Source organism: Bolinopsis microptera, chromosome 6 (genome assembly GCF_026151205.1).
Source record: "Bolinopsis microptera isolate Bmic1 chromosome 6, MBARI_Bmic_1.0, whole genome shotgun sequence".
NCBI lineage: Eukaryota > Metazoa > Ctenophora > Tentaculata > Lobata > Bolinopsidae > Bolinopsis > Bolinopsis microptera.
Genome location: NC_087077.1, coordinates 1593637 through 1621536, shown reverse-complemented (window position 1 = coordinate 1621536; position 27900 = coordinate 1593637). Strand labels below are relative to the sequence as shown.

Here is a 27900-nt window from a genome sequence, read left to right as displayed (position 1 = left end):
TCTAGGTATGCATGCATAATTTGTATCAATCACAGTTGAAGATTGTACTTACTGAAAACTTTCAAATTAACGACAGCGGTGTTTACAACGATACCCTTAATAGGATCATTTGAAGATGTGATCCAACAGGTGTAGATAGAATCTTGGTTATTTTGAGAACTTCCGACCGTCAGCGTGGTTGTTTGTGAATTGTTTTCGAGGACACCCTTGTCTATAATGTAATCATCCTGACCAGATATTATGGGCGTATAATCGCCCTCAATATACCATATTACGCTATCTAATGACTCCGCCAATCCAGTGACGATGCACGATAACGTTGCTTGTGTGAAAGCAAGCTGTTCTTTGTTCACAGCAGTTACTTCTGAGAGAAAAACAAGTTACAATAGTTATGAAACTTTATTGAGTTATATTATAAAACATATATAGCTTGACTTCTATAACTTCTTAATTTGATTAATTTATATATAGTTCCAACTCTCAAGGACCTTTATTATCATGTTCATTCCAAAACTGCACACTGGGCGGCCCAGTATTACTATTAACTGTATTATACCTAAAATTAATTTCTAATATGGTCGAATTGATGGCTGATATTATTTCTCTCGACCAAAAATCATTACGTGAATTGGGTTAATTTTAAAAACATTACAGGGTTAATTACACTTATACAGCTTACAGATTAAAAATACAAACCAATCTCAGACGGATTCAGGATCGGTGCATTAATAACATCGCCAGGATCGAATCCCTCGACCTGATTCTGATTCGTAACATAGCAGACGAATATCTGAAGAAGTTAACGGATTATGATTATTTACTCTTCACTCGACTGTCACGTGACTTTTAATTCCAACCCGTTCTCTTGGTGGCCCTGAATAGCTATTAATCGAAACGGATGATGATTATTCACTCTACACTCGACTGTCACATAACTTTTTCAACCCGTTCTCTAGCTGGCCCTGAGGCTGAACGACTATTCGAATTACCCGCCTACCCTAACCCTCTAATCTGATCCCAACCCTAACCCAATCCTCAACAAAAGCATATGTTGAAACCCTAACGATAACGAGAAATTAGACTAACTTCGTTATACGGTCATATTACGCGCTCCTACTAAATCGCTCGCCCAAATTTTAAGAAAATTCTTGTGAAAAGGCCCTTTGGGCATGAAGGTGATCTAGATCGGTGTATTTTTGGACGCTGATTCCGAATCACCCCCCATGACGTAGGGTTAAAATGCTTCCCTGGAGAGTTATAGGCAAAAAACCGTTTTGGTCACGTGACAGGCTAGTAAAATACGAATTCGATTGTTTAGGGCCCGGGTTAGGGTTAGGGTTGTGGTAAGGGTTATGGTAAGCTTCGGGGTTATGGTTAGGGTTAGGGTTGGGATTAGGGTTTATGTAAAACCGTTTTGTACGGCTGCAAAACCATAAAAACCAAAGTCACGTGAAATTTTTGGGCGAGCGAATTAGTAAAAGCCCATATTACGTGATCGAGACAGTTTTTCGCCAATATCTCGCCAGGGAGCATTTTAACCCTATGTCATTGTCATGCAGGGGGTGATTCGGAATCAGCGTCCGAAAATGCATCCGCGATTCAAGGTGGTTTCAACTGTCGGGGGTCCCGGGGTCCTTTTAAAACAATCTCGAAGATCGACTGTGGAGTGATTTAGCAGTTCGAAACCCTATGCCTTACCCTACATACTATTAGTATTATCATAATCAGAATTTGACCCCAACCCTAATCCTTACCAGGCCAAATCCCAAACTGAAAAAATCCTGAACCTTGACCTAATCGAGAAATTAGACCAACTTTGAACTTCCTAATTGAGTAATATGGTCATTAACATTTCATTTGTCTCGCGTCGCGATCCTCATTTCAAGCCACAATAGTGACAATGTCAATATTGTTCATTGTTGGACTTTTCCGCTTCGACGCACCGCGCAAACTAGCATTCTTGCTTCCGTCGAAGCTTCGCAGAGCAACGATCTGGAAGGGTTGACATCGTCAATCAACAATATTGATTGTACAATTTGTAGCGCGCAATGCACAACTGGGCCGCGTAACCACGTATGCACTTGCAGATAAGCGAGATGCGAAGGATTGACATTGGAGGACTTTGCCGCTTCGACGCGCACATTAGCATTATTGCTTCGTTTTACTGGGCTGCGATCAGCCTGTCATTCTATGTTTATGGACATAATAGCCTGAGGTCCCCAGGTAAGCTTCGTTGCTTTAACCAGCCCTCTCGCTTGCAGTAGCGCGCGACCTCCGAAGGCGGCAAATTCTACTTGTGAAACAAGCTGCAAGCGCGTCACGCAGTATAGTACGCGTATACACATGGCTATACATGGTATACACATGGCTATATGTGATTGTGAACTTACTTCGCATTCTTGCTTCGCATGTTTGCTTTTTTTAATCTAGACACTTATTTTACTTCGGAGTATTCCAACAGCCATATTGTATTACACAAGTGCAACCAGCCAATTACAGGAAGCCGAAGGATTTGTTTTTCGCCAGTGACGGTTAAGGTAGTGTGTACCATACTTTCTTCGCCCGAGACTTTGCTGCAATGTGCAGCTCCTCATTTAACCCTCACACCCGATTTCTCGAGTATTCGGCTGAGTAGACCGGGGGGCTGCATAGACCACTCACGATCCTTAGCTGAATGTCAACGACACTCACCCCACGACCAGGCAGGATGATAATTAATCACTCTACACTCGACTGTCACGTGACTTTTTCAACCCGTTCTCTAGCTGGTCCTGAACGACTATTCGAAACCCTAACCCTCTTATCTGATCCCAACCCTAACCCTAACCCAATCCTTAACAAAAGCATATGCTGAAACCCTAACCCTAACGAGAAATTAGACTAACTTCCTTATACGGTCATATCACGTGATCGAGACAGTTTTTCGCCTATATCTCGTCAGGGGAGCATTTTAACCCTATGTCATGGGGGGTGATTCGGAATCAGCGTCCGAAAATACATCGATTGAAGTTGGTTTCAACTGTCGGGGGCCCTTTTAGAACAATCTCGAAGATCGACTGTAGAGTGATTTAGTACGCTCGGACCAGGCAGGCAGTGGGATTTGAACCCGCAACCTCGCGATTGCAAAGCTGGCTAACCAACTGCGCTACCTGGCCGCATCGTCGCTTTGCTTCGCAGAGCAACGATCTCGATGGGTTGACATCGTGAATCAACAATATTGAATATGGAATATAGGCCGCGCACTAAGGGGTCGTTCACATATTAGTATTACGTAATCAATATTTTAGCAATTTTTACCCCCCTCCCCCCTTCCGTAATCAACCGTAATCAAGACCCAACCTCCCCCCCTCCTGACAGCAATATTACGTAATTATGGCCTGACCCCCCCCCCCCCCCTTGAATTTTGTCCTAGAAAACACTTTTCTCTACGTTTCATGCTACCTTAACGGGTGATACTCGTAAAATATCTGTTCCATATATTTAGGACCGTCGACGAGTCCAACTCGGCGCGCGTCCTGGTAGGTTGTAAACCTACAACATACTACCCTGATCATGCTATCATGATGAGCCGAAATCATTGTTATGATATCCGGCCAAGCACCTTCTAAACTACTTTAACTTACTATTATAGCCGGATATTCGATCAATTTCTAAATTTTATCACTATCAGAATGAAATTGAGACTGAGAGTGAGTGGAATTTGAATTAAAATATTGTCAAATTTTTATTATTCTAGAGGGTAAAAAAGAAAATTTTGATTAAGTAATCAACGACCGAAACCCCCCCCCCCCGTAATCAACCGTAAGCATTTGGAAACCCCCCTCCCCCCTCGGCTGATTACGTAATATCAATATGTGAACGACCCCTAGGCCTAATTGTGCGCAGCGGGCCCACAACACCAAACGCACATGATTCACATAACATGGGGCAGGCAACGTTGTCGTTACGCCACTAGTAGTACTACTACTAGTGGTACTGCCACTGGTAGTGTTGTAGCGCGATGCGTTATACACTCCTGGCTAGATCGGCGAGATGCGCTACTTTACTGGGCCGCGCTCAGCCTGTCATTCCGCCAAATCTTTATTATGTTAATGAACATAATAGCCTGGGGTCCTCAGGTAAGCGCTACTGTGCCGCGCCGAGCTGCCATCGTCTGCAATTAAGTGGTAGTGGTACGAGTTACGATCCGACCATGAATAAAATTTAAAGTCTGATAGCGGATGCCTGATATATGATTATGGCCAATTTACAGACTTACCGTTATGCATGATATCAGAAACACACCATTCTCCCTCATTTGTCATTCGTTGCTAATGCTTTCAGTACCTGTGCTTGTTCGAGATTTAAAGAAATCTACGAAACTTAAAACTGACGTGTGAGACATTACCAAGATCTAATTCAATTAATTTTTGAGATCGTTCACTCTCCATCTCTCAAAATGTGGGACTAGGCCTTGGGGCCGGGGGGAGGACTACAGGCCTAGATACAGGGCTACAGCTTAAGCCTAAGGCCTTGGTCATTAACTTTGAGTTAGACTTTCTCTCAGAGATTTAATTATCTGATCTTGATAAAGCTCCTCACTAATCGGGCTATACTATGTACGCCCTACTTTTTAAGTTTCTGTTTAGCACTGTCCGCTGGCTCAGAGTCGTGCTTCGTGTGAAAGGAGCTTTCCACTCGAGCAACAATGAACAAGCCCAAATGTTTTTACTCGTGACTTTTAAGCAACTCTTCGTATACTTGAATTTTGAAATCCAAACTTGAAAATTAACACTTATTATTACTCTTAAGGGACACTCACATTATTATATATGCATTTTTATATGATTAACTTTTTGGGCTCATTTACACTGATTTAGGCGGAGTAGGATTAGTATATCCCTATATTGCAGGGTATATCATTCAAATTTCAAACGTCATACTACTTCTGAAGACAGAAGAATACCAAATTAAACAAGCTATATTCTAAATTTTAAACAAAGCAGTTTAACGACAATTGACAAATGGATGAATTACAAATTAACAATCAAATTTATGAAATGGTTCAATTCAATAAAAAATAGTAAAAGAATGGGGATTTTCAATCAAACTACTCCCGTTAATATGTAGGGCAAAACATAATTATGCATATTTCCTGACCGGCGAATACTGAATTGTCAAACATTTCTGAAGCACGAAAATAGTCGGATTACAACAAATTCAACAGTATTATGAAATAAAAATGCCCATCTCGTGCTCATTCACAAACTCAGTTACACTTAACTAAACACAAAAGCGAAAGTAAAGTGGCCCTACATTTTGACTAACGCCCTTTAAGAGCTACCTAATCTGTTACATTATCAATCGTAACGAAACAAATACCAACACATTACAGGTGGTGTAGCAACTGACAGTCTACACGAGTAGTTACAGCAAAACACTGTCAAACACCCAAATAGGAATGTACAGCAGATATATGAGGTACAAACTTAACACATACCTTTATAAGTTTAACGCAGTAAATCACCGTTAAAGGAAGTAGAATTTGAAAAGGAGCTAAAGAAAACACCCGGAAAATCTCCTCATTTATTAATTATGAAGTCATAATACAAATATTATAAAAATAGTTTAAATGTGTTTCGTTACACAACATTTTTATAAGCTAATCTAAAGGTTTATCTCAATCGATCCATCATGCAGTTCCCAAAACAGATTGAAATCAGGAAATTTCCCGTTTTTCCCGAGACAATTGACAGAGGTGAAAATGAAATAGCAGTAAGTTTGACACATGGCCAAAGTAACGAAGATTAACACGAGTTATCATTAATGTACACATCTCACACGCTACAGCTGAATTCTAATTCGATGAGGTAAGGTATTTGAGCGTGAGTTCAAGCCGGTACTCGGTAACATAGTTTTCTCATTAAAGTTAAAACACGAGGGTTATATTTCCTAATTCATAATCATTGGTGTTTGTTGAAAAGTTCATAGCTATAAAATCGTCATGACATCGTCATCATATCGTCATTCTATCGTCATGATATATAAACAAACAGCATTATTGGTTCTTGGACCTCATCCAATCAAGGTACCATGGAATGTTTGTTCCTCGTTTCAAGCTCTAAATGTAACATGACTGAAGTAAGTCTGATGCCAGTGTATATTGCTAACACCTCTTCCTTCAGGGGTGGGAGTCACTTGAAGATATCATTTGATGCTGTACTTCTCTCGGATCCACGACTGGATACTCTCAATGCTACTTTGCTCGGACAGGTCCGCTTCCAACACCTGACAAATGAAGTATTTACAATGGATATCTAGAAGAGTCTACAATAAATTAGTTAAGCATGAGCATGCCTGAATTATTTTTGAGCGGATGTGTAAAAGTGAACATTCGCCTCAATCTGCAAATAATAATTTCTTCATGAGCACAAACAAAAGTAAAAGCACTTCTCAAACCTTTACAGCGGCAGACGAGTATTTAAGAATGGCATCAATATTGAAGATGTTATAGACGAGAGTGATGTCTAGAGCAACAGGGGAGCAATTCTTGTTGAGTAGCAGGAGAACTGGAATATCCTTGATAACAGGATTACTCAACAGTTTTAGCAGCTCAACCTGGCTGGTACTCAGCTGAAATTGATAACAGGATTACTCAACAGTTTCAGCAGCTCAACCTGGCTGGTACTCAGCTGAAATTGATAACAGGATTACTCAACAGTTTCAGCAGCTCAACCTGGCTGGTACTCAGCTGAAATTGATAACAGGATTACTCAACAGTTTCAGCAACTCAACCTGGCTGGTACTCAGCTGAAATTGATAACAGGATTACTCAACAGTTTTAGCAGCTCAACCTGGCTGGTACTCAGCTGAAATTGATAACAGGATTACTCAACAGTTTCAGCAGCTCAACCTGGCTGGTACTCAGCTGAAATTGATAACAGGATTACTCAACAGTTTCAGCAGCTCAACCTGGCTGGTACTCAGCTGAAATTGATAACAGGATTACTCAACAGTTTCAGCAGCTCAACCTGGCTGGTACTCAGCTGAAATTGATAACAGGATTACTCAACAGTTTCAGCAGCTCAACCTGGCTGGTACTCAGCTGAAATTGATAACAGGATTACTCAACAGTTTCAGAAGCTCAACCTGGCTGGTACTCAGCTGAAATAGATAACAGGATTACTCAACAGTTTCAGCAGCTCAACCTGGCTGGTACTCAGCTGAAATTGATAACAGGATTACTCAACAGTGTCAGCAGCTCAACCTGGCTGGTACTCAGCTGAAATTGATAACAGGATTACTCAACAGTTTCAGCAGCTCAACCTGGCTGGTACTCAGCTGAAATTGATAACAGGATTACTCAACAGTTTCAGCAGCTCAACCTGGCTGGTACTCAGCTGAAATTGATAACAGGATTACTCAACAGTTTCAGCAGCTCAACCTGGCTGGTACTCAGCTGAAATTGATAACATGATTACTCAACAGTTTCAGCAGCTCAACCTGGCTGGTACTCAGCTGAAATTGATAACATGATTACTCAACAGTTTCAGCAGCTCAACCTGGCTGGTACTCAGCTGAAATTGATAACAGGATTACTCAACAGTGTCAGCAGCTCAACCTGGCTGGTACTCAGCTGAAATTGATAACAGGATTACTCAACAGTTTCAGCAGCTCAACCTGGCTGGTACTCAGCTGAAATTGATAACAGGATTACTCAACAGTTTCAGCAGCTCAACCTGGCTGGTACTCAGCTGAAATTGATAACAGGATTACTCAACAGTTTCAGCAGCTCAACCTGGCTGGTACTCAGCTGAAATTGATAACAGGATTACTCAACAGTTTCAGCAGCTCAACCTGGCTGGTACTCAGCTGAAATTGATAACAGGATTACTCAACAGTTTCAGCAGCTCAACCTGGCTGGTACTCAGCTGAAATTGATAACAGGATTACTCAACAGTTTCAGCAGCTCAACCTGGCTGGTACTCAGCTGAAATTGATAACAGGATTACTCAACAGTTTCAGCAGCTCAACCTGGCTGGTACTCAGCTGAAATTGATAACAGGATTACTCAACAGTTTCAGCAGCTCAACCTGGCTGGTACTCAGCTGAAATTGATAACAGGATTACTCAACAGTTTCAGCAGCTCAACCTGGCTGGTACTCAGCTGAAATTGATAACAGGATTACTCAACAGTTTCAGCAGCTCAACCTGGCTGGTACTCAGCTGAAATTGATAACAGGATTACTCAACAGTTTCAGCAGCTCAACCTGGCTGGTACTCAGCTGAAATTGATAACAGGATTACTCAACAGTTTCAGCAGCTCAACCTGGCTGGTACTCAGCTGAAATTGATAACAGGATTACTCAACAGTTTCAGCAGCTCAACCTGGCTGGTACTCAGCTGAAATTGATAACAGGATTACTCAACAGTTTCAGCAGCTCAACCTGGCTGGTACTCAGCTGAAATTGATAACAGGATTACTCAACAGTTTCAGCAGCTCAACCTGGCTGGTACTCAGCTGAAATTGATAACAGGATTACTCAACAGTTTCAGCAGCTCAACCTGGCTGGTACTCAGCTGAAATTGATAACAGGATTACTCAACAGTTTCAGCAGCTCAACCTGGCTGGTACTCAGCTGAAATTGATAACAGGATTACTCAACAGTTTCAGCAGCTCAACCTGGCTGGTACTCAGCTGAAATTGATAACAGGATTACTCAACAGTTTCAGCAGCTCAACCTGGCTGGTACTCAGCTGAAATTGATAACAGGATTACTCAACAGTTTCAGCAGCTCAACCTGGCTGGTACTCAGCTGAAATTGATAACAGGATTACTCAACAGTTTCAGCAGCTCAACCTGGCTGGTACTCAGCTGAAATTGATAACAGGATTACTCAACAGTTTCACCAGCTCAACCTGGCTGGTACTCAGCTGAAATTGATAACAGGATTACTCAACAGTTTCAGCAGCTCAACCTGGCTGGTACTCAGCTGAAATTGATAACAGGATTACTCAACAGTTTCAGCAGCTCAACCTGGCTGGTACTCAGCTGAAATTGATAACAGGATTACTCAACAGTTTCAGCAGCTCAACCTGGCTGGTACTCAGCTGAAATTGATAACAGGATTACTCAACAGTTTCAGCAGCTCAACCTGGGTGATACTCAGCTGAAATAGATAACAGGATTACTCAACAGTTTCAGCAGCTCAACCTGGCTGGTACTCAGCTGAAATTGATAACAGGATTACTCAACAGTTTTAGCAGCTCAACCTGGCTGGTACTCAGCTGAAATAGATAACAGGATTACTCAACAGTTTCAGCAGCTCAACCTGGCTGGTACTCAGCTGAAATTGATAACAGGATTACTCAACAGTTTCAGCACTCAGCAGCTCAACCTGGCTGGTACTCAGCTGAAATAGATAACAGGATTACTCAACAGTTTCAGCAGCTCAACCTGGCTGGTACTCAGCTGAAATAGATAACAGGATTACTCAACAGTTTCAGCAGCTCAACCTGGCTGGTACTCAGCTGAAATAGATAACAGGATTACTCAACAGTTTCAGCAGCTCAACCTGGCTGGTACTCAGCTGAAATAGATAACAGGATTACTCAACAGTTTCAGCAGCTCAACCTGGCTGGTACTCAGCTGAAATAGATAACAGGATTACTCAACAGTTTCAGCAGCTCAACCTGGCTGGTACTCAGCTGAAATAGATAACAGGATTACTCAACAGTTTCAGCAGCTCAACCTGGCTGGTACTCAGCTGAAATAGATAACATGATTACTCAACAGTTTCAGCAGCTCAACCTGACTGGTACTCAGCTGAAATTGATAACAGGATTACTCAACAGTTTCAGCAGCTCAACCTGGCTGGTACTCAGCTGAAATAGATAACAGGATTACTCAACAGTTTCAGCAGCTCAACCTGGCTGGTACTCAGCTGAAATAGATAACAGGATTACTCAACAGTTTCAGCAGCTCAACCTGGCTGGTACTCAGCTGAAATAGATAACATGATTACTCAACAGTTTCAGCAGCTCAACCTGGCTGGTACTCAGCTGAAATTGATAACAGGATTACTCAACAGTTTCAGCAGCTCAACCTGGCTGGTACTCAGCTGAAATTGATAACAGGATTACTCAACAGTTTCAGCAGCTCAACCTGGCTGGTACTCAGCTGAAATTGATAACAGGATTACTCAACAGTTTCAGCAGCTCAACCTGGCTGGTACTCAGCTGAAATAGATAACAGGATTACTCAACAGTTTCAGCAGCTCAACCTGGCTGGTACTCAGCTGAAATTGATAACAGGATTACTCAACAGTTTTAGCAGCTCAACCTGGCTGGTACTCAGCTGAAATAGATAACAGGATTACTCAACAGATTCAGCAGCTCAACCTGGCTGGTACTCAGCTGAAATTGATAACAGGATTACTCAACAGATTCAGAAGCTCAACCTGGCTGGTACTCAGCTGAAATTGATAACAGGATTACTCAACAGTTTCAGCAGCTCAACCTGGCTGGTACTCAGCTGAAATCGGGGAATGTGTATCATCGTGTTTAGGTGAGTTGTAATACAATAAAAAAGTAATCTCAACATCAAGATTTTGCTCCAACTATTCTATGTATCATTGGCTTTGATTGGACTGCAACCAACTGTTTCAGTATATCGTTATCGAGGTTTTATTTAAAAGTGTTAATTTAATGTTGAATTGTAAAATTTCACAACCACCACAGATATTCAATAGGGGGGGGGGGGGTCCAAGGGGAACTTTGGGGAGTTTTGGGGAACTTTTTTTTGGGGAACTTCAGGAAACCTGGGGGACTTTCCCAAAGTTCCCCAAAAAATTATCAATGAAACAAATAATTTTGGGGAATTTTGGGGAACTTTTTTTTGGGGAACTTCAGAAAGTTCCCCAAAATTCCCCAAAGTTCCCCAAAAAAATAATTATGCCAAAACAATTATCATGCTGCAAGTATCAACAAGTAAGTTAAGATTATACCTAATAATAACATACATGTTAACATTAATGGGTATTAATGTATATTAGAGAAATTTTGAATAATTTTGAATAATTTTGAATAATTTTGGGGAATTTTGGGGAGTTTTGGGGAACTTTTTTTTGGGGAACCTTAGAAATCTTGGGGGACTTTCCCAAAGTTCCCCAAAGTTCCCCTTGGACCCCCCCCCCCCCCCCCCTCAATAATTAAGATAAATAATTTAGATGCTTCTAACGTGTCACAGGATTTATCAAGAACGTAAAATATCAGGTAGGCTCACCTGTGCTCTATTTGTCATATCCAAAAGGAATATCACAGCTTTTGAGTCGGAGTAATATTGCGACCAGGTTTGTCTCAGAGATCCACTCACCTGGAGGTTAATTATAATTGAAACAAGGGGCACACGTTGGGAAACGTTTATAGTCATGCAAAAAGGTTAAATTACAGGGGAAGAGTGGCTCAATACAAGGCTAGAGTGTCGTGCAGTTTAGTCTAACCTTAGTTAATAGTTAACTTCACCAGAGTCAATTCTACTTATCAGCAAGTAAATCTAACCAGCTAAAATAACACGAACCTCACGGAGACGGATACATTTCCGTTTAGAGAAGGGCACATCTTTAACATTACTTCCAACAGTGGGTGTAAGGACTGGTAGCACTGGAGTAGAGGGAGTATCCTCGGCACTTAGTCTGAAGAAAGTGGCGTTTAGTCAAATTTAGTCAGTTTCAAACAACTTTCAGGAAAATCAAAAAATTGATCCACGTGGATAGGCTATTAGGTGGTAGATAAAATGTTGGCTAACCTGTTTAACAGAGTCGATTTGCCGACACCAGAACATCCAATAACTAGACATTCCATTGGTGATCCGTTTATTTAAGGTTACATTCTAACTACAGTAACTGTTGACATAGAGGTTAGATTTAGGGTTTTGAGATCTTAGAACTGTTCAAACGAATTGGAATTTTTTAAAGCAGGGATTTGTTAGGGACAAATTTCATAAAACAGGAATTTATAAATTGTTGATCGATGAAACGTTCCTTTTATTCTTGTAAGAAGACACTTTGTTTTGATAAGCATTAAGGAGCAACAATTCTAATAAATATTACAACGGTAGTCTGGAATATAAGTCAACTGTTTAAACAGCTTAAAATAAATAACATTTTGACTTTTCAAACTGACAATTAATATTAATTGCAAATCCCAGGTTTGAGTGAGAAGCAAAGATAAACGAAGATAAAACTTCTTAAATAAACCGGCTAGAACATGTTAACGACAACGCATTTTGGTGGAATATGAGTAAAAGTCGTCACAGTTTTTATAATCATTTACAACAACCATAGAACTCAGTATTCGTGTTTACTCTGGTCAATAAGTTTATAACTTCTTTTAGATTTGTACACAATTGCGCAATCCAACTAAATCACGGCTTCAACAATGAACATGTTCATTAAAACAATCGAGATACTCTTATCCCAAGGACGAAAGGAGCTCAGCATAAGCACCCTCGTCAAGAAATACTGTTCCATCTCCATCCTCTTGCTTCTCGGTAGGCTTCCTCGGTGGAGACCTAACCCTACGACCCGGTGATTTACGTGGCGGAGAGCGCCTTCTAGGTGGTGATCGCCGGTGCGAAGACGACCTTTTCCCCGGAGATCTTCTACCAGGAGATCTTCTACCAGGGGATTTCCTGCTGGGGGATTTCCTGCTGGGAGACTTTCTTGGTGGTGATCTTTTTGAAACTGGGTTGCGAGAAGGTGATTTGCGAGGTGATCGCCGGGAAGGTGATCGTTTTGGAGATCTCCTAGGAGAACGTCGACCTGGCGACCTTCTTCCTGGAGACCTTTTCCCAGGTGATCTCCTACTTACAGAAATTCTTCTTGGCGAGCGACTTCCAGGTCTACCCTTGACAGGTGATACCTCTTTTTTAATTGTTACAATTCTCTCCGGGGTTCTAGATCGTGGTCTCTTCGGATCCCTAGGTAAATCTAGCCCTGGTGGAGGAGGTGTTCTTTTCCTTGGGGAAGAACCTCTTCTAGGAGATCCAGCTCGATCCCGGGATTCCCGTGACTTTTCAACCGGGCGAGGAAAACCGCCGTAATAGCCTGGAGGCGGGTAGTTAAGAGGCGGGTAGTTAAGTTTATGCGCATCAGTAACAGGAGGCAGCATGATTGGACGACCCCAAGGGTCCAACCCCATGATATTTCGTGGGGGTTGAGGTGGAATTATGGGTACCGGCATGGACGGGCCGGGGTGAGAGGGACGTCTTTCCTTGCTAGATGATCGGTGAGGCGGATGTTTTTCCACAGGTTCCTTACTGGATGAATGGTGATGCAGCGGAGCACCTGAACTCGAAGGAACTTCAGCTGGAGATGAGCTTACGGGGGCAGAGGGATCTTTTAGTTTTTCTTTTGGAGCAGCCTCCTTGCCTTTTTCTTCTATAATTGGGGCTTTCTTCGGCGGTTCTTCTTTTCGTTTAAGGGTCAGTCTTCCATTGTGGAATACTGTTATGTAGTTTTCGTCTGCACGAGCTTTTTGAGTATGAGGATATGCCATCTTTAGAACCTGAAAAGGATATACTTTAATAACATCTATAAAAGCGTCATGACCATAAACTTAAATGCTACGACTTTCATTTTTTCATGGGAAATTCACTCCAACTGGGACAGGAACAAGGAAATCGCGGCATGTACAAAATCGCGATTTTCCCCATTATTTGCGACAAATTTTATGTATAGTTTAATGTATAGCCTGTTAAAAATCGCGGTATCGCGATTTTTGGCCAAAATAATCGCGAAATCCTTTTGTCCCTGATTACTGGGAAGAATGAACAAACTATTTTAACTGTAACCCACCTCCTCATACAGTATTTGCGCTTTGAGAACCTCGACACGTGTGATAGCAGTGGTCCTGGTTTCAGAAACAAAGGTGTTCATGCCCTGGAGGAGAACACGAACGGTCTCCATGGCTAGGTCACACTTGATATCTGAATCTACTGATACCTGCAATATTAATAGAGCATAGAGTTAAGGCCATGAGAGTAGGCCCTGCCATCTCGAAGTGATAGAGTTAAAATGTATGAAGCAACAAATTTTTCAATAAAAACTGGAATCAAATTATAAACAGCACTAAAATCATAACAATTCAGAAAGGTGAAGACTGTATCTGTTTATTAAACCAAAATTAGTCCCAATCCATACCTGTCTCGGAGGTTGCGGAGGTGGAGGAGGAGGAAGAGGGGGATTAGATCGGGAGTTATCTTGGTATCTCCCTTGGTCCCTGAGAGTTAGGGGTAAGAAAACCAAAATTATGTTCTAAAATGTGAGACGCAGGCAAGCAAATAGCGAAAGTAATTTCGGTCAAAGGATTTAAATGGAAAAATAGTAACACCGCCTACCTATGATACAAGTCGCCCTCCCGGCCGCCTCGACCTCCTCTGCCTCCTCTGCCTCCACGCCCACCTTCTCTGTACCCATATCTACCAGGCAGGGGGCCTGGCCGTCCTCTCTCAGCCGGTGGTTCATAACGGTCCTGGTTGTAATGAGGCTCTTCGTACTTAATTGGGGGACCTTGGTAGTCATCAGGTGGTCGATAGCCCTCGTGGGAGACTGCCCGGTCATAGTCTCTCGGTCGTCTGGGGCCCTGGTGTTACAAACGTTTACAAAACTATCATTTTTGTACTATCCTAAGCTTCCAAGAGTTCAGAGTAGCAAAATTAAACCTTATAGGACAAATGATAAAAGCATGAATTCCATGAAAAAAGCGGCGACTCTATATAACTCAATCTAATGTAACCTGGGAGTGAGGTCGAGGGTTAGCTGCAGCTCCAGGATTGGCTCGGGCCTGCTCCTCCGCTAGATACTGGTCGTCTAGTACTGAACTGGTTCCCATCAGACGCTCGTATAGCAGTTTCTGCTCCTGATAGTTCATGAAGCGTTAGATCATATTTAAAACAAAGCACGAAAATTTAAATACCAAATAAAAATCTATGACATTTTTGTTTTCAGTTATGGAGACTAGTAAGAGGAGAATAGTAAATGTTGATATAAGTCAATATTATTTCGCACTTTAGGATTTACAATTACCTTGCTAAGAACTTGCTGTTCGACTGGGAAGATCTCTGAGGCGATAGACTCACACCTCGCAGAATATTCGGGCTTTCTATGGTAACTAGTAGTGTAACTATGGTAACTAGTAGTGTAACTATGGTAACTAGTAGTGTAACTATGGTAACTAGTAGTGTAACTATGGTAACTAGTAGTGTAACTATGGTAACTAATTACCTTGCTGAGAACTTGCTGTTCGACTGGGAAGATCTCTGAGGCGATAGACTCACACCTCGCAGAATATTCGGGCTTTCCCACTTCTTTTATCGACATAGCTTCTTCGTACAGGGCTGCATCCCAGCGTTTAAATACCTGGTGTTGAATGAATTACACTTTTTAACAATCCCAAATTCTGTTAAACAACCGTGTAGATGAACCAATCTCAATACTTAAAAACAGTACATGCACTAGACCGCGATTATCCTCGATATGATATTAAACCATCTTAGTGCACATAACCCACATTGCAGCGATGCCGGGTCGAGCAGAGGTGTTGAGCTTTATTTCCCTCATTGAAGGGTTCATCACAGAGGTTGCAGTGGTAGAGCCCTGGTCCTGTGTAGACCATGTCTGTTACTCCTATCACCAGCGTATCAGGATCAATTGACCGCACCTGTCAGACGTTAAGTTTTTTTAAAACTCAAGTTTGACGACATTTTCCTTCACGAATTACTTTGCATTCAATTGGCAGAGATAAAATGCTCAATTGTTTGTAGAACTGCATGCCTGCCGGCGATATTTAAACATACCAGAGCGCTAGGTCGTCCGTTAGATCGCTGGAGCGACTCAGGCACAACGACGTTCTGATCCAGAACCCCTACGTCCTTTATCTTGGCAGGTTTGTCAAAATCGAAGTTAGAGTACGCCATAGAAAATGCACCTGTTATTTAAAAATGTATGACGATTATCTGTGATTGCTGTGGGTGCCTTAAATAACCAATTGAGAGTATGTGCATCAAATTTTATAAGTTATTGATCAATATGCAACACATTTAACAATTTAACGCCAAGTATATAAAATTGAGATAACCTTAAAGATTATGGGCGTAAGTGGTAACTACTATACAACTACTTACACGCAATTTTCATGTGCTTGGTGCCCATTATGTGACTCTTCCATATCAACAGGGTATTAACACAAATGTGACAGCAATTACAAAAGTAGGAACCCACCTGAGGGAATTTTATAAATTAGTATGAGAACCTATATATTGATTGATTTGATATAAAATATCATTCGCACTAGCATAAACCAAGTAATTACGACCTGCACTGCAGGTCCTGCAGAGAGATACTACTTTATGATTGATAGAACGAAAAACTTCTCCACAATAGAAAGAATGGACTAACCATGCTGTTTCTCAGCCGAATACCGTAAGCCAGTTCGTGCTCCTGACTCTCCAGATGGCCCTTAAAGTCGTACAGACCATCATACTGGGTGTGGCACACCGTGCAGCTGAAGTTAGGACGGACTCCTTGCATGATTCAGGGAGTGCTAGACCATAACCTGAGATCAGAAGATTCCAGTCAAGGTAGGAATAAGGGTGAAGTATTTCAGATTAATATGGCATAATCTGAAATACGTTGAAACCTGATGTGGGTCTAATGAATTTTCCCGAATATTCATTAAGGCGCATTTGCAAACGACATTTGGTATAATTTAATTAGACACCTGCCCTATTCTACGATTTATAAGGTATCACGTTTTCATATTAACATGGCACTTAAGGAAATGAATCCAGGGTAATATCAATTAATATGTGGATAATTATTTTTATGACAAATCAGAGTGACGTATTATATTTGCGCGAAAACACGGACTACAAAATCGACTGTATGGTCAGTGTCCGAGATTTTAGTTGAGACATAGTGAGTTAAAGGAAGAGTTTATTTTCTCATCGGCCTCAGGCACACCTTATTTCCGGTCTTCGTCGGGACCCGCCCAAATTTGGCACTTCTCTAGGAAATAAAGAGGGATATGAACTGCTGTGCGACTCAAACATATTAAACTAACAGGAGTGACGCGGCATGAAAAAATATCTTCGCGCGCGGCGCTAAGTTCTCCTGCATAAAGTCTATTATGTGCTATGTCTGCTAGACTTCCTAGCGTAACCTTGCCCTTCGCAGTTCGCCATCGGCCATCAAGCCCTCTTTTAGGTAAAATATATTCAATACAATAGTGGAACCTTCTAAACAAAGTTTGCTAAATGGAACGAATGAATCTCGATGCATGTTCTAGCAAACTGGACACAAACAGCGAATCCCTTAACAATTGAACGACAACGAGCAAATCAAAGGACAACATCGTCATTAGCAGGATCGTCTTGAGTCGTCCTCAATCTCCAACATGTACTGTCAACTTCCTTCTCTCCAATATTCGTCCTGTAATGAACTCGTGTCATTACAAATAATCAAAGTCTTCCCTGAAAAGTACATTAACTGAAACATTGACAATTTGAAAAATACACAGATTGACAGGAGATGAACAATGTGTTTTTTTTGAATTGTGATAACGAAGTTTTCGAAAACTTTGTTCATCCCACGAAATTTGCAATCTTACTAAAGATTACTTTCGCTGAAACCCAAAATTAGGATTTATCTTAATGAAACTGGAAGGTAATCCTGAAACACCAGTTTAACAGATCTCGTCGAGGAACAGCGTAGGTTATTCCACATCTCGTCCATCTTTCCGGAACGCAAACGAAATCAAAGAACGAATATTCCAGAACATTTTAGGATACTTTGAAAAATACACTAAATATTTAGTGTACCATTATAATGCTGCATACATTATAATGGTTGCACTATATTGAACAGCTCGAGTTGAGACAAAAAACCTGCTCCTCCGACATTAATTAATTAATTAATCATAAGAGTCCGAAAGTATTCGAAATAGTTATCCCACTTTCATTTAGATCCTGATCCCAAAATTTTATGTAAAAGATAGATTTGGACATGGAGTTTTTTACACGAGATTTAGTTTGAGATAAGTCTCGTGTAAAAAGTAAGTACGAGATCATTCGTAAGTGCGAGATCATTCGTCACTGCAATTTTATACTTTGGTCTCAACTGACTTACATTACCGGCTAAAGATTTTTGCAAAATGAATAAAGTAGAGTGTTACTTACGCTTGATGTAGGAAACTGGTGTCATTGTAACCATGACTTTTCTAAAGAAATACTGTTAGCCGGAAATATAATATTTGGTAATTGAATGATTCAAAGTGCAACATATCGTTAAAGTTAAATTTGTAATTAACTCAAGTCATCGATATTCGATATTTATGCATATTCAAGAGTATTGCTACAGGCAAACCTCTCTATACCGGGTCTCTCGGGGAAACGAAAGTGTGCCAAATGCGATATGAGCTATGATAAATTACATTTCTTGCACAAAACGAGCTAATTAACTTAGAGTTTGGGGGAAAATAAGAGGCTAGGCCCGGTATATAATAGAGATACCCGGTATAGAGAGGCCCGGTATAGAGATGTTTGACTGTATTGAACTATTTCTATAATTTGCTGCAATCGATTCAGTAAAATATCAAATGGTATTGAATTGAAATAATAACTTGTTGAATATAAACCAAACAAATAATAAAAACGTAACTTTGTAACAAATAATCCTGGACGAAAAACGAGTCCAACTACAGATAATGTCGGACGAAAAATACACCGTCCGTTACACTCGCTGTAAATTGATAACAGCTAGCCCTTGAAGCCACGATGAATTACAGCTAGTCACTTATGGGTCAGATGACCTTCATACGTCACAGTTGACGGTACATGCAGTGAGACTGGTCGCACTTTTAGAAAGCATTAAAAAAAGTGAGAAAACATGCTTTTGAATGGGGTGGACCAAACATTTACAAAACGGTGCTGTATTAAACACAAATTTAACAAATAACAGATTTCACCGATTGTTAATATAATAAGTTTTATTAACATGCGATGGACTGTACGTCTGGTACAGATTATAATAAATTTAAATCAACATAAATACAGTTAAAATATTAATTAATTTGAAAAGATTGAGCGGTCGTAAATCGATTGATGTCCTTGCTCGTGGGTCTATATTATAAAATCTGATAAAAAGTGTCACAACAAGAATTTAACAAATCTTTACCCAAAGTATCAAACGAGGTGAAACGACCTAAATAACTGTATCTGTAACTGATACCACAGATGCTAACAAACAGTAGTGCGATTACAAGACTCCTGATCCCCAACTCTCATTCCAGTCTCATCCTCGCAATCCATCATCTCCCCCTCCTGGGACAGCTCCTCGTTCAGATGGCTGTCCTGTGACAGATGATATGAGCCGTCTGAGTCGTCCGAGTCATCAGGGAAATCATCTTTGTTGCCCAGCAGCCTGGTGTACTCACTGTCCTGGCTTTGTGTGTCGTCCTCATCCTTGTTGCCCAGCAGCCTGGTGTACTCACTGTCCTGGCTTTGTGTGTCGTCCTCATCATCCTTGTTGCCCAGCAGCCTGGTGTACTCACTGTCCTGGCTTTGTGTGTCGTCCTCAGCTGGGTACCGAAACTGGGGGATGTCCCAGGTGGCGGGCTCAGCTGGTTGGGATACTGGTTCTTCTTCTTCTGGTGTCTCGTTTGTTTCCTCTGCAGGTTCGGAGGAGGTGAACATGACCAGTTCACCTGCATTGTTAACTAAACCACTGTCTTTCAGATCTTTGTTGTTTTTAGTGTACGCCGCACGGAGACCCAGCGCGACACTAGGTTCATCCCACTCATGAAGCTTACGTCTCCAACTGCGCACCAACCCATCCCAACAACGCTTACTGTACGGATAATCCTTCCTGGGGGTTGCGGGGTCCCTGATGTTCCTCAAACCCTTGGGAATGATAGACTTGTAGTTCTGGTAACCGTCTGTTACTTTGCCATACAGCACCTGTTTTTCACGTTTTGCTATTTGTTCCTCTGTCAACGCCTTGAGTGGCTCGTCGTTTTCTTTAACGCTCTCACTCTTTCCTCTCTTCCGGGTATTACCAAACAAGTCCTTGCCAGCTCCTGATAACCGGTCTCTGTTAGTCTGGCTCTTTTTGGTGTACAACCTGGAATCTGAGTTTGGAGTCTTGAACTTGCCGTTGTCTCTCTTCTTGATGTTCCTGATAGGCTCTGGTGTACTGAAGATATGTCTGTCTTGGTTTGGTGTGCCTCTGTCTCGGGTTGGTGTGCCCACTCTGTGTCTTTTGTCCTTGTGATCTGTGTCACGTTGAGGGGAGTCCCACGAGGAGGCTCGGGGAGAGTCCCGAGCAAAGTGCCTCTTGTTTCCAATATGTTCTGGTGTCACGGCACCATGTCTACTCGCAGCTCTGGGACCTAACCTGCTCTTCACATTCCTGGAGACTGGAGATCCCTCCACCATATCTGATCTGGGACCTAGTCGGCAGTTTGTATCCCTAGAGAGTGGAGATCCTTCCACCATCTCTATTTTAACTTTCCTCCTGGGTGAAGGATTAACTGCTGCGGCCATGTTTTCGTCTTCCTCATGCGAGGAGTGTCGCTGTGAGGCCCGAGGACCCAGCCTTGTTTTCTTCGGGGTCAACATCTCCTCTTTAGATAACATTTCTTCCTCAAAATGTTCATTAGCTAACATTTCCTCTTTCAACTCAAGGGTTCTGTCTATTTCTTTTAGTGGAGATAACACAGGAAACCCTCGTCTTGACTCGTGCAAGATGAAGTTGCTAGAAGAAACATTAATTAGACTGAGAGAAGACACGCTGCTCTTTCTTTCCTTTTCTAGTTCTTCTTCTAGTGTGATGTCGTACCATGACTCGCTTTCAGCCATATTCTGCAATGTAAATTATGCTATTAAGATATTACAAAATCAAATCGTATAAGTTGCTTAATGTTTTTAAATACATTTAAAATTGTATCTCATTTTCAAATATCTCACAGAGGCACTTCAGAAAACAAAATTGATAAATCAGTTCAAGTCAACATGCGAATCCAGAACTATGCGGCGTTCAGATCAATCTAAAAGCATTTTCGAAGAAAGATCAAATACAAATAAGACACCGTGTATGTTAACAATTGTGAATTTGAGTCTAGCAACTCTCGGGAATGTACAGTTTCAAGTTTTTACATTTACCAAATACCATTATAAATATATCATCGATCTGGCCGTAATTCCAATATTTATATTATTCTCACAGTTCCCTCAGTATAATTAAACAAAGTTTTAGTTCAAGTTATAGATATATCCCTCGCGAAGTCTTAATTCAATTTTATCAGTCTTTATAAAAGTTAGCTTTCCAAAAATTGTAGTTCAAGGTTTAAGCCTCTAAAAACAATCAGCAGATGTTGCAGCTTACATCATGTGACGCACATATATCGAGGATTATCAACGTTTGGAACTGAACGGATGGACATAAAAGAACACATTCTAGTCATTTCGCTAAAATTCTGATCATAGAAAATTCCTTCTATTTCTCTCCTTACATTACAACGAAACACAATCTGGATTAAATCCTGGTCGAAATTAACATAATATAATCATGTAATTCCCCCGATCAAACGATTTATAATTACATAAATGGTAAAGAGTTTTCAGTGGATTTTGCAATCTATAATTAGTTAATTAGTTAATTAGTTTCCAGTAGTGTCTAGTCTTGTCACCTCATCCCACTGGGTGTGGAACATCTGGACCCGGCTAGACTTCCTGAGTGGGACATTCTGGGACGTGGCATCCGGAATAAAATACCTGACAACAGTTATTCGGTTTAACAGAGAACTTATTACCATATTATTCAAATTATATATTAAGTAATCATGCTTGCAATTCTTGATCAGAATGCGATTATTTTACGAAATTGAACCACATCAAAGCAACGTTACATAATTTCGTAAGCAATAACAAATGTCCTCCTCAAAGAAACTCACCCGGAATTTCTTTCTTCTCCTCAAAACCTCGCCACAGTTCGTACAATTGTATAATTTGTTGTGAAACTTGTGTTATCTTCTCAATACTGAAACACATTATATTTTATTAAAACACCGTTTTTAAGAATAGATATTCCCGGATACTATGTAATACTGTATGTAGTTTGTGGAAATTACTCGCACGATTGAATAAAATAAATGCAACAAAACTGAAAGCAGAACAAGATTTTTTAAATCGATATAAATTCCCAGAAATAGCAAAAAACAACGTTGCCTTAAAATAAACCTTATAGTAAGTTCAGAAAACCACTTCATAGCGTTATCATTATTGTGAATAACAGAAGACATGTGCAGCGCCGACAGGGCTATCAAGTAGGGAGGGTGGGTTAGGATGATGTCACAACGCAATGTGTCGTTTATTATGTGCCACGCCGTGTTTAGCACCTGTGTGAAGAGGGTTAGATGATGTAACATTCACATTCCACATGCAGGAGGGAGTAACATTCACTTACACTGGCTATAGAGTAGGCCGGGTTACACTATATTCAATATTATCATTTACAATATCGCATAGAGCTGAGTGCAGAGTATAGAGACTATATCTAATATTATCTTAAGATGTCTTTACTACCGTACAGAGTACAGAAACTATTATAATACATAATATCTATACTATGGTAAATAGGTACACTGGCAACCAGCTGTTAGAGGGCTATTTCTAACATGTTACATGTTACATGGCGAGATCTATTTCTAACAGCCAGTCGGCATTGTGCCTATTATTATATTCGAGCTTTTCATCTACAACAATACCATACAATAAGTTCACTTTGTACCGTAGTCAATAAGGCGTGAGTGTGACCACAATCTAAATTACACCGCACAGGACTCTATTGTACACACTAAAGTGACTTACTTCAGGGCCAAGAGACTCAGCGTAGGTAGTGAGGGGTCTGTACGGTTGGTGAACTATCAGGCAACAGTCCATCATCTCCAACAAGTAAAACTCGCATTCCAGCACGTGCTGTGGCCTGAAAGGACGTTTTTTAAATTTCAAAATTCAAATAAATTTTACATAAATGTATTACAATTACTCAATTACATTCACACTAAACCAAAATATGTACTTGAATTAGGCAACAGAATAATTCATGACGGCTAGAGAAATATACATGAAACTCGACACTACTAGACTGCAGCTGGCGCAAGAGTGAGACAAATGTATGGAAAACATTTGTAAAATCTATTTCGGCTGAACCAAAACACGGCAGTTAAACCATATAATGACATTGGTGCATACTAATGACGTGTAAGGTGTTGTTACAAGCTCTAAGCTCATCTTACAAACTCTTAGCTCAATAAAACTCATCTTACTTCCAATATTTTATTTTAATTCCTTATTTTTCTGATATTTACGCAATAAGGAAGCTTGACAGAACCACCATAGAGTATAAGTAAGCAGCATAATATGTAAACTCTTATTTATGTTCTAATAAAGATCTCAGTGAAAACTAACCTGTACAAAAAGTCGTTTGTCATGGCGAAATTAAACTTGCTCTTAATTAGAGAAGAGCACACAGTTATGAGACGCTGTATGGGTATAGGTCCGCATTCCTCCACCTGGTTATGGAGAGGAATGTTGGTAATTGTGTTAATGTTGGATAATCCCGATAATGAATATCCTGTGTTAAAACCGATTTGATTATATTTTCTTGAGTGTACGAAATTAAACGATCAACAGTAATAATTAACACTGGCAATATCTTGGTATAAAGTATTAAAGCAATCGTTGAAGAATTAATAACCTTAGAAGCAAGGAAGATGCAAGTGGGGGCCATTAGAAAAGGGTCGATACTTTTGAAGGAGTTGAGGATATAGAATCTTTTGAAGTACACTGTTGCTGTGGCTATGACTTGTTGTCTTAGTTTGTTCGTTTCCCCGAGTGCCTGGAAGAAACAACTAATTAATTATATTAAAAATAAATGAATATCATAAATATTGCAACAATCAACAATATCAATGTAAAATTGAAATGAAAAAGAAGGGAATGGTCCAGCTTGAACCTCAGCTATGAGCGCTGAAGTTTTAGCTTACCTGAATAAAATTGGCAAAGAAAATATGAAGTTTCTTGACGTCATCAACAGACAAAGACTTGGAATCTCTCTCGTGTCCCTCAAGCACCCGCTCTTCCGATATGATCCATTGGCCATAGTGGGAGGACTTCCAGAAGTTCCCTGCCATTTACTAGAGCTGCTGGCAGAACGTTTTACGTAATGTAAATGTTTTAAGATAATACAATTTCTTCCTGTTGAATTGTTGAGGGATATCACATTTCACAATTATATTATACAACTCACATTGTTAGTATTTTTGTAGTATATTTGTCATCTTACTATATATAAAGCGAGACGATATATATGGTTCCGTGCCATTTTACTGACACCACGGCATCAACTTTAACGGGACTTTCCTCAAAAACCGTAAAAGATATACAACTGAAACTTTTTGACTGGGTCAAATGCTTTAATGGCCTTCAAATCAGTATGAAAAAATAAAAAATTGGCCAAGGAATAAGAATTTTAGTGCCCAAAATTGGGACCCCTAAGTGGTGTCAAAAACGCGAATTAAATAGGTAATAATTATTTTAGTCTCTTGAGTCTTGACATTACTTTATAGTAAGACGGGTTCCTGCTAGTATTTATAAATCAAGATAAGGGCAAAAGTGCTGACATCCCGAAATAATGCATGAGCTCTGTCACAAAATAAATACGATTTCTTATTTGGGAAGTACCCGTTTCAATTAATATAGTGAAACTGAAATAAGGGGTGCCAACCTGGTATTTTCTTTATGTTCAATCTCAATTCCAGTTATTTCTCAATTCAAGTAAGTTGCTTTTTTTCAGCGGCACTGAAAGATGCGCCAGAAAGGAGCCTGTTACCTGATTGTGGATAGCACCCAAGTGAGATACTAAAACCATTGCTGATCGCAAAGTTTATGCATCTAAAACACGGGATCAATCGATAAATGATGAAAATGGATAGCAAAAGCACTCAGTTGTGTACTTCGTTTCCTTAAGGCATTTTAAAATTCCTTATTTGTCGGGTGGAAGAAGGCCCATCAATAACTCAACAGTGGTCGATATCTAGAGATTGCGGTGATTGGAGCCTCTAGAGGTCGATATCTAAAGATTGCACGTTCGGTGATTGGAGCCTCTAGGGGAAAAACGGATATGGTATACACTTGCATTTCTTCAAGTGTAACAGGCCTCATGAGATCTTCATGAGGCCGGTAAAAACGTTCAGATAGTCAGGGGCCTGCAGTCTGCACCAGAATAGATGAAACATTAAATCCTTTTGGATTTAGCCTTCGCCTCCTTGGGGTTTAAGAAAAAGCGGGAAAAGAGAAATGCGATGGTGTATGAACAATTCGGGGTTTATGGTAAATTGGAGAACATTAAATTGGAGCTTTATTGTGATGATGATATATCCAGAATTCATCAATATTTCATTATACAATGTTTGGATTACAAAAATTTAGATTGCAAAACTTTCCAGGATACAAATTCTTATTATCAGGATTTGTATCCTAATAGAAAGTGTTAAATCTTAAATTCGACATAATATAATGATGGAATATATAATAATAATTTCAATTAAACTAGAAATGTGTACATCGTTGTATAGCCGAAAAGAACTCAAAAGATTCAGTTCAAGCCATCTAAATATATATCATCAGTAGTGATGATATAGCCAGCCCCGCTACCTGAGTCTGTGCGTGACCCGTCTCACTGGAGATGTTGTCGACGGTGTTTTGAAGTGAATCTCTATATTCAATGTTATCAGCTAACTGGATATGTGCCTGCTAACTGGATATGTGCCTGCTATGATCAGATCCTATGCTTCAGTCTTCACCTTCTTATAATTAGCCTAAAACCTTGCACTCGAAGCAACTCACTTACTAAACCTGGCCTCAGATAAAAACCCCTAAAACTAATAATAATAATAACGCTTTATTTGTATACCGCTTAGGCCGTAACTAGCGTACACAGTAATCTTCACAGTCAAAGTTAAGGTTATCTGTGCCGTATGAAAGCAATAAAGCTTTACGATAGTAGCTATGTTAGTAATAGTACCATGGAACAAGTTAACGGAAATGATTGCCTACATTTTTCTAGACGGTAGTCTGTAGGAGAATAATTAATATATACAAATATTATGAAGGAGTAGTTGCTGTTTACAAATGAGAATCTGAATGGAACTTAAAAATGAGAAGCTTGATACCTGTGTAAACCGACCGGAAAATACAACCTTAAAGCAGTGATTTTATAATATGGAAATTATTTATAATATACATTTTTTTGTGAGTAATTTCAATCAAATCATACAACAGTGATAATAAATAGTTCAATGATCTTAAAAACATGTTTAAATGACAGATTTTTATATCAGCACAAATAATTCCTAATTCTTATTAGGTTCAAAAAATAAACCTAAAAAATGTAATCATCTTTCATGCATTTTATGATGGCTGTACCACACAGCTTGTAGGTAGTTATCATATATAATAATAATAATACAGGGTGGGCCAATGCAAAAGTCAGTGGGTATAAGTTGGCCTTAATAGCTCGGCCGTGCTTTATATTTGAGAGCTGTTGCTTTGCAGATGGCATACTGTACTTACTGGTTCGAGGATTCCGTCGTCAAAATTTGAATATTTTAGACCAGCCCATTCAATATTAAAACACATAAATTGTTTTCTCTGAACATGCTGAACGCCTGACTTTTTTCAGAGACGGTAGATTATTAAGTGTTGCATATGATCTGAAAACATGACGCAAAACCCCATATCCAAAAAAATTTTAATTTCCTACATTCTCAATTTTTTCGTTTTCTGTGGCCCACTCGCTTCGCTCGCATAAAAAGTCTTTGTATTCGCGCGGTTCAAAGATTTTTCATGGCGGATTCCAAATTCTCAATTTTACTTTTTTAGGGCCCGGAATGCTTTTTAATAGATAATCCTAGGTTACTTTTGGGGGCGAAGCCCCCGAAAATTTTGGAAATTTAAACTAGATTTGGCCTCCTGGAACGAATCTGACAATGGAGAACGATTTTAGCATACTATTTTCTGATTTCAATTTTTATTGGGATAAATTGTCTGGATTCTAGAATCCCTAAACACTTGGCTTAACTAAAGCACGAAATAGGAGACAGCATGAAGTATCAAGAGTTTATAATTTTGGCAAAAATGTTTTCTCATCTACTACCATCACTTTCTGCTTTCAAGCTATAAACTAATACAGGGTTAAGGGAATTTGGAGAAGGAAGCAAGTATGAGACCAAATATTCAAGAAACAAGGAATTTAAATTTTCCAAAAATATAATAATGACTATTAGTATTTACTATTTAAATAAGATAGAGTAATTAAAAAACTAGAAAAAGTCCAATTCTCACGCCCATTCTAGCATCATCGTACAGATTAGTTAAAACGCCCTGTTTTTCTGATATTTTCTCAAGCCACACGAATTTGGGCTGGGTGTGTGCAGTGTGATACACACATTGAAGACGTGATGTGTATATGCTACTGCTTGCCAATACAGATATCGGGTGACACTGTAGACATATCCGGTTTCATAGACTAGATAAGTAGATAGTAAAACGTTAATAAAGTAATAATGACAACTATTTATGTCGTGTACGCGAAAATGCCCCAATAATTAGCATCTGGTTAGTGGTTACTTGATGCACAGATTTTGTAGCTAATAGCAACAAACTTTGGTCTGTGAAACGAAATTTAATAGACTGGATCAGTGGATCCCTGACTGAGGACATTTGAATAACGGTCCAGCAACTTTTAGTCTGCTCTTTCACTTAAATTCCTACTGAAATATTATCGAAAATTCTCAGAGTTGGCT

At 40.0% G+C, this 27900-nt stretch overlaps 4 protein-coding genes and 1 long non-coding RNA gene across 8 annotated transcripts; all 5 read right to left on the bottom strand.

Moving 5' to 3' along the window:
* Positions 1-58: 58 nt before the first annotated feature.
* Positions 59-4328, bottom strand: LOC134816265 (uncharacterized). Its single transcript, XR_010160391.1, has 3 exons — positions 4259-4328; positions 697-790; positions 59-364 (listed from the first exon to the last, which is right to left on the bottom strand). It is a non-coding gene; the product is annotated as an uncharacterized LOC134816265 (long non-coding RNA).
* A 635-nt stretch (positions 4329-4963) lies between these two features.
* LOC134817608 (ADP-ribosylation factor-like protein 16) lies at positions 4964-11884 on the bottom strand. Its single transcript, XM_063826829.1, has 5 exons — positions 11786-11884; positions 11558-11672; positions 11264-11353; positions 6439-6612; positions 4964-6267 (listed from the first exon to the last, which is right to left on the bottom strand). Exons 1-5 carry the CDS (start codon positions 11839-11841, stop codon positions 6187-6189), a joined length of 516 nt encoding a protein of 171 aa, XP_063682899.1. The 5' UTR covers positions 11842-11884; the 3' UTR covers positions 4964-6186.
* Positions 11885-12050: 166 nt separating this feature from the next.
* Positions 12051-18265, bottom strand: LOC134817606 (serine/arginine repetitive matrix protein 1-like). Of its 4 annotated transcripts, none has more exons than XM_063826826.1 (11): positions 18215-18265; positions 16437-17468; positions 16163-16259; positions 15836-15966; positions 15550-15699; positions 15264-15398; positions 14776-14898; positions 14378-14622; positions 14181-14259; positions 13836-13982; positions 12051-13545 (listed from the first exon to the last, which is right to left on the bottom strand). In XM_063826826.1, the coding sequence occupies exons 2-11, from the start codon at positions 16566-16568 to the stop codon at positions 12451-12453; spliced, it is 2334 nt and encodes a 777-aa protein (XP_063682896.1). In that variant the 5' UTR covers positions 16569-17468; positions 18215-18265; the 3' UTR covers positions 12051-12450. The 4 variants fall into 4 exon arrangements, with proteins under 4 accessions (XP_063682896.1, XP_063682893.1, XP_063682895.1 ...); XM_063826823.1 differs by having other exon boundaries at positions 15066-15398; positions 18215-18260; XM_063826825.1 differs by having other exon boundaries at positions 15066-15398; positions 16437-16593; positions 18215-18260.
* Positions 18266-18639: 374 nt separating this feature from the next.
* LOC134817604 (uncharacterized) lies at positions 18640-20893 on the bottom strand. The gene has a single exon (XM_063826821.1). It carries the CDS (start codon positions 20891-20893, stop codon positions 19274-19276), a length of 1620 nt encoding a protein of 539 aa, XP_063682891.1. The 3' UTR covers positions 18640-19273.
* LOC134817605 (cyclin-C-like) lies at positions 18640-24242 on the bottom strand. Its single transcript, XM_063826822.1, has 7 exons — positions 24082-24242; positions 23793-23933; positions 23504-23607; positions 22904-23018; positions 22274-22431; positions 21988-22073; positions 18640-21808 (listed from the first exon to the last, which is right to left on the bottom strand). The coding sequence occupies exons 1-7, from the start codon at positions 24226-24228 to the stop codon at positions 21720-21722; spliced, it is 840 nt and encodes a 279-aa protein (XP_063682892.1). The 5' UTR covers positions 24229-24242; the 3' UTR covers positions 18640-21719.
* Between the last annotated feature and the right edge of the window lie 3658 nt (positions 24243-27900).

Excerpts from the sequence above, each read along its gene's own strand:
- LOC134817608 (XM_063826829.1), bottom strand. The coding sequence starts at position 11,841 with ATGGAATGTCTAGTTATTGGATGTTCTGGTGTCGGCAAATCGACTCTG. Across the intron at positions 11,673-11,785 it reads AAATCGACTCTGTTAAACAG|ACTAAGTGCCGAGGATACTC; the intron begins GTTAGCCAACAT and ends CACTTTCTTCAG. Across the intron at positions 6,268-6,438 it reads ACTCGTCTGCCGCTGTAAAG|GTGTTGGAAGCGGACCTGTC; the intron begins GTTTGAGAAGTG and ends TTCATTTGTCAG.
- LOC134817606 (XM_063826823.1), bottom strand. The coding sequence starts at position 16,568 with ATGCAAGGAGTCCGTCCTAACTTCAGCTGCACGGTGTGCCACACCCAG. Across the intron at positions 16,260-16,436 it reads TTCGGCTGAGAAACAGCATG|GTGGGTTCCTACTTTTGTAA; the intron begins GTTAGTCCATTC and ends AAATTCCCTCAG. Across the intron at positions 14,623-14,775 it reads ACCCTCGACCTCACTCCCAG|GGCCCCAGACGACCGAGAGA; the intron begins GTTACATTAGAT and ends TTGTAACACCAG.
- LOC134817604 (XM_063826821.1), bottom strand. The coding sequence starts at position 20,893 with ATGGCTGAAAGCGAGTCATGGTACGACATCACACTAGAAGAAGAACTA.
- LOC134817605 (XM_063826822.1), bottom strand. The coding sequence starts at position 24,228 with ATGGCAGGGAACTTCTGGAAGTCCTCCCACTATGGCCAATGGATCATA. Across the intron at positions 23,608-23,792 it reads GCATCTTCCTTGCTTCTAAG|GTGGAGGAATGCGGACCTAT; the intron begins GTTATTAATTCT and ends CTCCATAACCAG. Across the intron at positions 23,019-23,503 it reads ACAAACGACTTTTTGTACAG|GCCACAGCACGTGCTGGAAT; the intron begins GTTAGTTTTCAC and ends ACGTCCTTTCAG.